General features: G+C 36.8%; 1 protein-coding gene across 1 annotated transcript; it reads left to right on the top strand.

Moving 5' to 3' along the window:
• Positions 1 to 65: 65 nt before the first annotated feature.
• Positions 66 to 7,671, top strand: LOC117297351 (uncharacterized protein C19orf44-like). Its single transcript, XM_033780331.1, has 8 exons — positions 66 to 203; positions 1,530 to 1,684; positions 2,382 to 3,368; positions 4,012 to 4,156; positions 4,591 to 5,352; positions 5,771 to 5,857; positions 6,504 to 6,667; positions 7,259 to 7,671. Exons 2-8 carry the CDS (start codon positions 1,535 to 1,537, stop codon positions 7,343 to 7,345), a joined length of 2,382 nt encoding a protein of 793 aa, XP_033636222.1. The 5' UTR covers positions 66 to 203; positions 1,530 to 1,534; the 3' UTR covers positions 7,346 to 7,671.
• Positions 7,672 to 13,246: the final 5,575 nt, after the last annotated feature.

Genomic DNA, 13,246 nt, shown 5'->3' on the forward strand with positions numbered 1-13,246 from the left:
TTTCTTTATTTATTTTTTCTTCATCAGTCCTGCCTCTTGAGGGCGGGCTTTAACTAATATTTGTAAATAAAAACTGTGTTTGATCGTGTTGATATAAATGAAGTTCTGTCATCTCTTTCGAAAGATCGGAGCTTGCTTCAAAATCAAAACATCCGAATGATTGAATGACATCAAAGAAAGGTTCAAAAACAAAATGCTGTGAGGTAAAATTAGTGGGTTCAACGGTTTTGTTGATGTGATCATGGATCATGAATCATGTTTACTCATTTTGTTTGGGATTTGTGTCATGTTTTTGTGTAGGAGTAGGACTGTAGTGGTGTAGGTACCCTAACCGTTATTATGTAGGGGTTTCCTTATGTAGTCCTAAACTCTAAAGTTCTAACTGTAACTCTAGTTGTACGCTTGTTGAATTTGCGGGGCATAGCTTTGGTTAGTTAGTGTAGGGCCCTACTACTATTTAATTTATACATTTTAAATTCTAAATCTAAATAAGTTAATAAATTTATTCTTGTTTAAGTCTCTCGACTTGAAGTAGGCTACACTTCTATTTCTAAAATTTTGAGAATTGCGTTGTTCCTTCCCTCCCAACCCAAGACTAGCTAGAGTAATATAATAACATAATAATACAAGTCAGTGTTTTATTAATTTAATGGATGTTTTTAGCATCATGATGATCATTCAGCGCCATGGTTAGTTGCGAGACGGGAAGAGGGTTGCGTTATTCGCAACTAATGATGGATGGTCTGATTGTGGAAAACACACATCGACCACATCACACAACACCACCATTGAGTTCCACAGGCTACCATTTACCATGGCTACACAAATTAAATAAATGTTCCGCCGCTACAGCCATATTACAGTGCAGTTGCCCGGGTTGACAAATACAGTTCAGTGGAATTATTCCATGATTTAATCCAGTTAATTATTCAATGAAAAATCATCAATTATTTCATATTTGCTCATTGGGTCTCACTCACAATATGGGGTTACAATTTAGTGAGTGCACTCACAGTCGCATATTGTATCCACATTAATAAGCAAACGCACTGATTGACATCGTCATAGTAAAAATAATGGCCTATATTATAAATGCAATTATAGTGACAGCTTAGTGAGCATCAGTCTAAAACAAAGCATGTATCAGGGCCAATACTTGAATGATAATTGTCAAAGACTAGTAAATATTTTGTTGGCCCCTTTTGACCCAGCATATGAAATAAAAAACCTGTCAATGTTTAACCTAAATAAATTGGTTATCAAAGTCACAATAGGCTTTAAAATAGTGAAAATGACAAACTCCTTCACTGTTTCACCGTTAAAACGCTCACTGATTTAACTGTTTTTGTTGTTTTGCAAAACTGGCATTTGACAGTTTCAAATAATAATTTGAACTTAAAAGTTAATTGAAGTTTTCCTACATAACCATTTTTAATATCATAAAAGCTATTTTTTGTTTAAATCTTTGAAATTTGTTTACTGTTTCACACACCATTATTTGATGCATTTTTGCAATTTGTTGTCCACAGTGAAGATGCAAAGGAAATTTTCTAACCAGCCGTCGGTTCTTGAAAGAGCTCAGAAACAGCTTCAAGGAAAGCGTTTGTCTGCCACCAAGAGAGGGCCTGCTTCAGCCGATCGGTCTGCCAATCAAGAACGCAGGAAAGAAGAAAATGATCTTGATGTAAGTTTCGATCAGGTTTTCTGCTAAAGCGCTTGTGATAACTGATATCACATCTTAAAGGGTTGAGGTACTTTGTGCACAATGTCCACAGATTTACATTAGACTCACACAGTTTGTTGATAATGATAGTAGAAAGCTTCAATTTACTTGCTGAGGTGCTGTAGTTTTTGAGAAATGACATGTTCAAGAATAAAAAATGTAATGAAAATAATTTCCCTCTCAGTTTTAATGAATACGTTTTACATGCTAACATAATCTGTGTGACTTGTTTTACTCATTTCTCAAAACCTACAGCACCTCGGCAAGTAATATTTTAAGGGAAGCTTTCTACCATCATTATCTTTTTGTGTCCTATAAAAAGTACCCAAACCCTTTGAAGACTGGACTCTTTTGTTGTCAAAGACCAGTCTTCTCTCTTGGTGTACAGTATCTCAACATAGTGCACAAAATAACAAACCTGTGAAAATTTGAACTCAATTGTTTGTTCGAAGTTGAGAGATAATAATGAAAGAAAAAACACCCTTGTCACACGTACATGTAGTTTTGTGCTTTCAGATACTTGATTTTGGGACCTCAAAATCAAGTATCTGATTTGGCTGGTCACTGAAAAGATTAAGGCAAATTTTGTTTAAATCTTTACACTACGCACAGGTCTTCTAGATCATTAATTGCCTTTTATCTGATTGCAAACTTTCAGGCCTATCTTAGTCAGCTCTCCCGCAAAGTCACTATCAGCAGTGGAAAGAAAACAAAAAGCACACTCAGTGATGATTTCAGTGACATCAGCATCTCCAGTGATGGAGGTCAGGAGGTACAGGCGGCCAGTCTATCAGCCAGCCGTTTCGTTAAGAAAAGCCACAGTCAAACAATGGTGGACAGTGGAAGCTTGCGTCGGAAAGCTGAAGCTACCTCTGGGGGAATATCTATGAAAAAGTCTGCCACAACTCCAAATTTTCTGAACAAAACAGCACCTGTGTATGCGTCTTCAGCTTTGCAGAAGGCAGCCAAACTTGGAGCAAAGTTTTCAAAACAAAAGAGAAGCACCGACAACTTGCCAGATTCCGAAAGTGACTTTGATATATCCCTCAGTGATGAAGACAATCTTACATCAAAAAACAAGACTAAGTTCACAAAAGAAAACATGATTGGAAGTAGTAGGAAGAAGTCTTCAGGAGTAGGAAAGGCCTCTTCTTTCAGTCACCTTCAGAGCAGCGATGAAGATGAACTTAAGAAAGATGGCAACAAGTTCTTAAAGAAGTCCAACAAGCCTTCATTCTATGTCAGTGAAAGTGACGGAGAAGACAATAACTTTGGCAGAGATGGCAATAAATTTCTCAAAAAGTCTGCTTCGAAGCAGTCAACAAATCTCCCACCAAAACCTGATCCAGAAGAGGAAGCCACAAGTAGGTTTTTGAAAAAACCCACCTCCAAAACAACACTACAAGACACAAAGTCTACCACATCCAAGGCAAAGATTAACGAGGACAGGTTCCTGACTTCAACCCCAAAGAAAGAGGCAGTCGCATCAAGCTCAAAGCTTCCTCAGAAGACCTCGGCAGGGTTGGGACTGGATAGTGATGAAGAGGATCTACAGGAATTCATCATGAATCTGTCGCCCTCTAGCTCACCAGATATTCCCCCAATCCGAGAGAAGAAGCAGGTCACACAGAGTAGTAATCTTACGGTGAGAGATTTCAACTTTGTAAACATTACATTGTAATGTAATGTTTAATTAAAAGCATTTTTTTCTTCATACATTCACACATACATGTAGTACCTAGGTGGTTAATGTCAAAAGCTTTTTTTTTCATAGTTGCAAAACCAAGTTGATCGCCTATTGTTTTTTAACCTAGCAGAGTATTTCTTGAAGGAAATAGAATGATCTGATGCAAGCAATATTTACCAACCAAATGGATAAGTTGGTAACTTGTTTGCAACAGCTAATTCTGTTTTTATATTTTCATAGTTCTTCATCTAGAGGATGAGGTGCAGATCTAGGGGAGTGGTCGAGGTGGCTGGACCCCTTCCTACTCTGTGTTTGCTGAATACATGCTTAAATAGTGGTTAAAGTCCCAACTCATTTAAATTCTTGAGGTGGAGGGGGGGGGGGGTTGGGTTGGTAGTCTCTAGACCCATAGAGGAGACTTCAATCTCTTTTCTAGTTTATAGTTATTGTACTTAGTCACACTCCTGTTTAAAACACAAATTCTCCAGTAAAATCAATTTAATTTTTCTTCAGATTTGCATCTATAGGTACCTTGTTTTGAAATTGTCCAGAATCAAGATGTTAAACTTGTGTTCTTCTTTATCTACATTTTGTACATTAGGAAAGCAAACAAACCTCACCCAGTCGGAGACCAGCTACCCCTGGTGTTAAGAAAGTCTTTAGAGCTAGAGAAGATTCATCAGACAATAGTGCAGTGTCATCAGAGTCCATTGTTACTGAGAGTTTACAAGAAGACATCTTCAGCGGTAAGATTGCTAACACGTACATCAATTTATTCTTCGAAAAGAGTTGGGTGCAGATGTGGGATTATCCAGAAATGTACTGACCTGAGGAGTGGGGGGGGGGGGGGGAGAGAGCAGGAGACAACTGCAGAGGTACAAATTGAATTCCCTTCATGTTGATTGAGGAAAGTGTTGCAGTTGGCAGCAGAGGTCAAAAAGGGACCCTTCACATCATAAAAGCCAGACTTCCAACTCATTGGTTGAACCTTAATTGAGGACGCGGCAGTAGGTGCTTAGTATTGCCAACTTGTCTGGGGCTGATGTTTGTTTGTCTCAACAACTTTTCTGAAGTTTGCTTTTTTTTGGGGGGGGGAAATCATGCTGGTTGAAAAAATAAAGTGAAACTTGTTGGTGTATTTTTGTACAATGTTTTTTTTCTTCTTTTTTTACTTTTCTAGGTATACACACTAATATAATGCAGCTGGAAGATTTAGAACCCATTGGGATAAGTCCAAAGCTGGCTCCTGTATCATCCTCCAAGCCAAAAGTTTCAGACAAACCAAACAAGGACATAGTCAGTAACATTTCTGAACCAAGCTCCATCAGGGAGGACTTCCTCTCTGGACTGCAAACTGTTGACGATCTTCTTGCTAGAGACACTTATAACCAGGGACGAGGAAGCCCTGCGAGAAAAAACAGCTATAAAAGTGATTTTGAAAGTGCTGAAGATTCCATTTCTGAAATTCTGTCGAATATCAGAAGGTCTGGTAGCAAAACACCAAGGGAGGCATACGCAGAAGACACGTTTACGTCTCAGTCTGTGTCGCTGTCGCAGACCAACACAAGCACAAGGACAATACCAGATTCTCAATCTGAGGGTACCAGTGGACAGGATACCAGTCAAGGTAGAAGGACATACTCTGATAGTGGAGACACCCTCACTAAGGCAAGCCTGAGTGAGAACTACAGCGATGATTTTGATTCTCGTCATACAGACTCTGATGTGGAGGATCTTTCCTCTGATGATGAGAGGATGCGGACAGATTCTGTAACTCACAGTAGGAGCTTTACGTCTTATACGGAGAGTAAGACAATCACTAGAAGTGAAACACCAAGAAGGAGCAAAAGACGAGATAGAGATAAGAAGAAGACCATGAAGACTCAAGATGCATCGGTTCAAGCAGATGGAGCTACATCAGCTACTCACCGTTGGCTAAGAGGTACCAAGTAACCCTAACCCTCCCAAATCCTCTTAGCAAGTTTTCCGGTAGTGGAAGATTGAGGACTGTAAGCCCAACTAACAATTGCTCATCACTGGGCCACGCTACTAAATCTTATCAAAGTCAAAACATTTTGTTTTTGAGTGACCTACATGTAGGCGAAGGACTGTATGCCAACGTAACAATTATCGCATATTACTGGGCAAGGCTTTATCTTATGACAGAGCTCGTAAAAATAGCCACTGATTAGAGGTGCAGACAATAAGCATAATCTAGCCAATGACAGAAAACTGCACTTTGACTCCTTTTGCAATGCACTTTATAAATGACTGGTAAATTATTTAATAATAAAAACGATTTTAAACTGTTGACTTGGATTGTTTTCTTTTTAATATTTGTGTAATCTATTTGTTTACAGATTTGGATTTGAGTGCTCTTGGTACAGTGACCGGCGTTGACCCCACCCCAGTAGCTATGCATGTCATAAACCCACAGGCTCTAGAAGGTATGGTCATTGTGTAACTCAAGAAAATAGAAATCCATGCTTTTATTGGAAAGGTGTTGTAAAATAATTAAAGTGACAGGCATTTCTAATAATATAGGAATATTTATGTAGTTGCTCATATCTTTTGAGAATGTACTGTTTTGTTCACAGGTACTGTTGGTTTTTGTATTGGTGCAGTTTTTTTTGTTTGTAATAATGCTTTCTGTTATGCTAAAATAATTGCTGTAAGTTGTATTTTTTTTACAGCATTAAATGTTGGGATTTGAACAAATAATTGATGTTTTTGCATTTTGTTTACATCAATGTTTGCTGTCTTTTTTTTTACAGCATTGACATTATGTTGTTTTTTGTTTACATCATTGACATTATTTTGTTGTTTTTTGTTTACAGCATTGACATTATTTTGTTATTTTTTGTTTACAGCATTGACATTATTTTGTTGTTTTTGTTTACATCATTGACATTATTTTGTTGTTTTTTGTTTACATCATTGACATTATTTTGTTGTTTTTGTTTACATCATTGACATTATTTTGTTGTTTTTTGTTTACATCATTGACATTATTTTGTTTTGTTTGTTTACATCATTGACATTATTTTGTTTTGTTTGTTTACATCATTGACATTTATTGTGATTTGTTTACAGCATTGACGTCCTACAGCCCCAGTATTTTAGCCATGAATGAGATGTTACTTTCTCAAATACGCCACACTCAGCAGACAATACAAGGATCCCTACATCTTCACCAGACCTTCATGGAGAACATCCAAACGGATTATAACTACACAACAGTGGAGGACACTAAGGAGGTAAGACTCACTGCTTTAGCATCTTGGTGTGGGGGGGGGGGGCATCTTCCTGCACCCTATGGTTATTTCTTGTTGTTGTTGTGTGGTTTTTAAAATGTGCCAATCCTTGCATGCAGGCATAGTTTATCATTTAAAGCTAAAATCAGTGAGATTGAATGGTCAGACGGTAGGAGGGTTGACTGTGTACAGTGTATATGCATTCACCACATGACATCAAATTGCGGCTGGCATAGCTTATCTATCATACAAAACCACACTGGATGAATTTGAATTGCCAAACAGTAGGAGGGTTGACTGTGTACTATGTAGATGCATACATCACTTGATACCACTTTACATGCTTGCATTGATATATTGAAGGAGGACTGACTGTGAACTATGTTAATTCATGCATCACATGATATTGCAGGCAGATGTATATTGTATATATAATCTATTTATTCAAACAGCCCAACAGACAGACAGACCATACATTTTTGGGGTACATGTGTACCAATCCATTAATCATTTTGTGTACTAATTTTTCCCAACCTTTTTATATTTTTATTTGTTAAAACAAAGAACCAAGTTACACATTCTCTTCCTTTGCAGTACATTCGTAGACATAGACGACCCAAGCTGACGATGGAACAAGCTTTAGCTGAAGTCAGAAGGGAAATGGAGGAGGGTTACAGGTAGAAATAGACTTTCTCTGTGGGTTAAATGGAAAGATCTCGGTTGTTCTGTATATGACAATGTCGAATAAGTGGTTGGTAGCTGTGTGAGTTAGGTAAATGCAAAGAGGAAAATAAAATGTAGCACTGTGAATGGGTTTTAAGTACTTTTTGTACAACACAAAACACGATGTCCAAAACTTTATAAAACTTATGTGGTTTGAATATATTGATGGTAGAAGGATTCCCTAAAAAATATTACTCGCTGAGGTACTGTAGCTGTAGCAACACTGGACACTATTGGTAATTGTCACAGACTAGCCTTCACAGTTAGTGTATCTCAACATAATATGCATAAAATAACAAACCTGTGAAAACTGGAGCTCAATCGGTCGTTGAAGTTGCGAGATAATAATGAAAGAAAACAACACCCTTGTCACACCAAGTTGTGTGCTTTCAGATGCTTGATTTCGAGACCTAAAATTCTAAATCTGAGGTCTCAAAATAAAATTTGTGGAAAATTACTTCTTTCTCCTTCAGAGGGAGCCGTTTCTCACGATGTTTTATACTATCAACCTCTCCCCATTACTCATTACTAAGAAAGGTTTTATGCTAATAATTATTTTGAGTAATTACCAATAGTGTCCCCTGCCTTTAAGACATTAGTAAAACAATGTCACAAAAATATTTGTTTCTCAGAAGATGAAATTTATTTAGCTTGTACACTGTACTTACGTGACTCTCTTGAAAACTAATTAAGCTAAAACTTCTACAAGTAAATTACATGTATATTACATACATCATTATGCACAGTGAGTAGGTATTCATGTCATGGCCAAACACTTGATCCACTCAGTGTATTAAAACCGTTTAATGACCAACTACGTGTAGTACTGAATAAATATGTGCATGAGGGTTCAACTACTTCAAGACCAATGTTTATATACAGTCCAGCACAGTCTAAACAAAGGATGGCAATGATTGAGTGTTGTACTGGACTGACAACAATCCACGATCCTTATTCAGTCCACTGCAGCACTCCCTCATTAACATCCTTTGTTTAGACTGTGCTGGATTGTACAATGTATACATGTTATACTAATAATAATAGTAATAATAATTTAACCATTTTTATATAGAGCATAACACATGGTGATATAGATGTATTTAAACCTTTGTTGAAGTTGTTTTTCTCCATTGCATCAGATGAGGGAATCGTTGCCATGGAAGCGCATGAGGAAGTTCATGAATACATGTGTATATTGATTTATTACTAGTTGGCCATTAAAGGCAATGTACACGTTTGTAATAATAATAATAATAATAATAATAATAGTATTAATATAATAATAATATGAATATAATAATAATATAATAATAATAATAATAATAATAATAATTTAACCATTTTTATACAGAGCATAACATATGGTGATATAGATGAAGGAATCGTTGCCATGGAAGCGCATGAGAAAGTTCATGGATATATTGATTTATTACTAGTTGGCCATTAAAGGCAATGTACATGTTTGGTAATTACTCAAAACATATTATTGGCATAAAACCTTACTTGGTAACGAGCAGCGGAGAGCTGTTGATAGTATAAAACAATGCGAGGAACAACTCCCTCTGAAGTAACTTGGTTTTTGAGAATGAGGTATTTTCTCACTATTATAAATAAAAAATCCTGTCTGATGAGTGTACACAATTTTGTACGACAAGGGTGTTTTTTCTTTCATAATTTTCTCGCAACTTCAAGGACCAATTGAGCTAAAATTTTCAGAGGTTTTTTATTTTATGCATAAACAAATACCAAAGGTGATTGGTGTTCAGTGCCTAAAGTGAGCTACATTTGGTTTCCTGTTTGCAATGTTGAATAAATGAGATGACTGGAGCTATAGTTTTATTCTACCATTGTTCCCAGTAGGGGGGAAAGTGTATAGCTGTTTATTGGAGGAGTAATATAATTATTATCCTGCACATTGGGTATTTTCACATTTTGTTAGATTGTAAATGTAACTTTTGTTGTAACATGACTTAATTTAATAATATGCCTTTGTAAAAAAATATTTGAACTGGTTGATTCCTTTGTCAATGTGAGTATTTGTGGCTTATTATGAACTCATAGTATGTATGCGGTGGGTACCGTCGTGTGTCTCCCATCCTGCGCAGTGAACAGGTTGATCGATAAATATGTAAGGATGGTGTAATGTACTTGTCTAAAACGTTTTGTTTGTTCTCTATGAAGATGAAAACAGACTCTTCCAAATCGTAAAGTGTGTTTGCTTGTTATTTTGTTTTTGTTCAGCTAACAACGGTAAGGAATTTTAAATACAGTGCACATTTCTCGATGCAAATAACCCCTTGGTCAAGAATGAACGAGTCCGGTAGTTTTCTTGTTATGATCTGCTGTGTTTTGATTGTGTCCGAACACGCCCCCATTATTGGCCGGGCCAAAGACCCGTCCCGGGCAAGCGCATGTGTCATGCAATGTGTATGCCATATGCAAAGCAGTGCAAAACTCCCCATTTTTGTTTAAAGGAGCACATTGCCTTGGATCGGTCGAGTTGGTCTATAAAAAGCCAACCTCGCCACCGTGGGCAGCGCGCCGTATCACGCTAGCTCTGCATATAATGATAAAGCAAGAAGTGCCGGGAAATAAATGGCGCGGCGAGATCGCTCACCCCTGGGAACGAGGTTGATAAAAAGCGTTTGAAAACCGTTTGTTATGAAATGCATATGGTTGGAAAGATGTTTTAAAAGTAGAAGACAATGATCTACACAAATATGCCTCGAAATTGCGTGGTTTTCCTTTTACCTCGTCGACTAACACGGTCGGCCATTTATGGGAGTCAAATTTTTTACTCCCATAAATGGCCGACCGTGTTAGTTAGCTAAGCAAAGGAAAATCACGCAATATCGAGGCAAATTTGCGTGGATCATTGTATTATACTTTAAAAACAACTTTCCAACCATATGCATTCTACAACAAATGGTTTCAAACGCTTTTTATAGACCAACTCGTCCGATCAAAGGCAACTTGCTCCTTTAATGTTAATAGCTATTTCACAAGACTAGAATCTTCTTAAGAAAGAACTTTCGACGCAGTTTAACTTAAAAGTTTGGGTTTAAAAAGAAAATACGTATTTTTAGCTGTTCCGACCTACCGTCGGAACAGGTATTGTTTTCGTCGAGATTTTTATTATTAGCTGTTCCGACCTACCGTCGGAACAGGTGTTGTTTTCGTCGAGATTTTTATTATCTTTAGCTGTTCCGACCTACCGTCGGAACAGGCATTGTTTTCGTCGAGATTTTTATTATTTTAATTATTATTATTATTATTCTTTGTTTCCGCCTAAAACGCCATTGCGTTTGTACAGCATTTTTGTTCAGGCCCCGTCTCCTAAAGTATAAGGATAAAAGAGTTAAATCATATCAAATTGAAGCTTAGAACATAAGCTTTACTCATCAAACCACCAACCCAAAAATTTTTAAAATTCGTAATTAATTAACCACGTGACCCATATTTGCATATTTAATTGGGAAATCTTTGTAGCACCATATCTCAAGAAGTACACGGCCGTTTAACAGACTGTTTGTAGTTAAAGACTCCTTGGGGATTGGAGATTAGATTAATTTTGAAAAAAACCTGACCTCAAGTTTACCTCTACTTCCGGTTACATAATGCGTATGTTTTATTGTAGCATAGAAAACTTTTAGTTACAAAACATTCCGGAACAGCTGTGTGATTGTTGACAATCTCTATCTTAACTGTTCCGACTTAGTCGGAACAGGTATTGTTTTTGTCAAGATTTTTATTATTTTTATTATTATTATTATTATTATTATTATTGTTTGTTTCTGCCTAAATCCCATAGGGTTTGTACACGTTTTTATTTTAAGCCTAATATCCTAGAGCGTAAATATGAAAGAGTTAGATCCTATATTAAATTGGAGCTTAGAACATAAACTTTAACCTTAAAGTAAAAAATGTAAAAATTCTTCATCATTAGCCACTTACAGCAAGGTGAATATTTAATTAGTCCACATTGTTGGCACCATATCTCCAAAAGTGTACCCCGATCGTCAATGGTTTTTCAGTTTCAGACTTCTGGGATACTGTAGATGTGCATTCCGGCCTAAAATCACGGACGACGTCACAATGACGTCATTTATAGTGCGTTTTCGAACGTGTAAAAAACATATGGAGATTATGAAAACAAACCCGACTTCTATATAACTGGATGCAGTCGCTTCCATGTTATTGTTAAACATTCTCTATGGTAAATGCAATTCAGTATGTACCTACCATGAGTTGTGACTTCTTGAGAGGAGTCTACTCAAGTCTCCTTTTCTTGTTTTTCTACTTACGTTCTGGACCACAGCGAAGTGTCTTTTTATTCGTTTCCTAACCGAGTTCTGGACCAATATACTTTGCACACGAATGTGTAGGGTTTTCGTTTAACCATAGACTAAGGGTTTAACGAACGTGCGTATATAAATAGGGGTTTTTGACGACGACAACATACCATGGTGTCCACAGAATTACACTAAACTTCAACAGTTTGAAGATAATGACAGTTGAAAGCTTCCCTTAAAATATTCCTTGCTGTAGCGTGTACAGTTTTTGCCGTGCATTATCGGAACGTTGGTTGCGTGTGACCACGCTACACCAATGGTCTAGGAACCTAGACTACTGATACATTCGAGTTTGGATTTGCGCACGGAAAAAATATTTTTTTTATCCCCCAAAACTAAAAAAATATTTCTTTTTGTAATATTTAAATTAGATTCTTATCTTTATATCGATAGTGTTGCCTTTTCTTTTTCTCAATTGTTAGCCCAACATAACATGTGTGCATGCATGACACGATGATGTTTGAAAAACACAGTAAGTGGAAAATGGTGATCATAAGCGCAGAGTTTGGTGGTTTAGAGTTCTGTGAAATCAAATCGTACTAGATCAAACATCAAACCACCGACCCCTCAAAAATGTTAGTTATCGTAATTAATTAACCACGTGACCCATATTTGCATATTTAATTGGGAAATCTTTGTAGCACCATATCTCAAGAAGTAAACTGCCGTGTTTTATACTGTTTGTAGTTAAAGACTCCTTGGGGATTGGAGATTAATTTTGAAAAACCGTGACCCATATGAAGAACTTTGGCCCCGTTTTGGGCAGATAATCCCTCACGCTGTGTGTGAGCTGACTGTGTAACGGCTTGAGTGCACAGCCAGGAATGGGACAATTCATTTAGATTTTAGGGGATCAAACTTCTAGACTTTGTAAGAAGTGGCAGGAAAGCACAAGGTTTATTTAAAACAAAACATTGCAGTTAGTAGGAGTAATGAATCATTTCATTGAAAGTCGCATTATGTAGAGTAGATTACAGTTATTATACAGAAATATTGAACATAGTTTACATAAACAGTGACAAAAATTGTTTAATGTTACACAACAAACTTGATTCGTCAAGATATTTCTGTAGACCATTTAACAAAAAAAAGGACATGGGAAGCTTCAACTAATGTGTTGAATGATAATTTTATGTAGTCCCATATTTTTTGGATTTTTTTTAACGAAGTATTAGCATTTTTGGCATGCCCACCACATATTCTGCAAAAAACACCCCTATTAACTAAATGTAGTAATCCAGCCACGTCAAGTGATTTTCGAGTCGAAGAAAAGCACAAAATTCCACGATTCAAATATACCTTTGGACATTAAAAACGCTACATTGTTGAACCGAAATGTTTCTTAGATATAAATTTAATGTTGAGGCATAAAGATCGATGGATTAAAACAGCAAAAAGCTTTGCCAAACGACGTATTCCGCTTCCGATTAAACGATGTTTGTGCTTCGCGCGGTTTGAAGAGGTCTAGCTTTCCGCCACATAACGCACTACCCATATGGCTCGTAGT

Source organism: Asterias rubens, chromosome 12, assembly GCF_902459465.1.
Source record: "Asterias rubens chromosome 12, eAstRub1.3, whole genome shotgun sequence".
Classification (NCBI taxonomy): Eukaryota; Metazoa; Echinodermata; class Asteroidea; order Forcipulatida; family Asteriidae; genus Asterias; species Asterias rubens.

Coding starts and splice junctions, on each gene's coding strand:
- LOC117297351 (XM_033780331.1), top strand. CDS start 1,535: ATGCAAAGGAAATTTTCTAACCAGCCGTCGGTTCTTGAAAGAGCTCAG. Junction 4,157..4,590: donor ACAAGAAGACATCTTCAGCG/GTAAGATTGCTA, acceptor TTACTTTTCTAG/GTATACACACTAATATAATG. Junction 5,353..5,770: donor TACTCACCGTTGGCTAAGAG/GTACCAAGTAAC, acceptor ATTTGTTTACAG/ATTTGGATTTGAGTGCTCTT.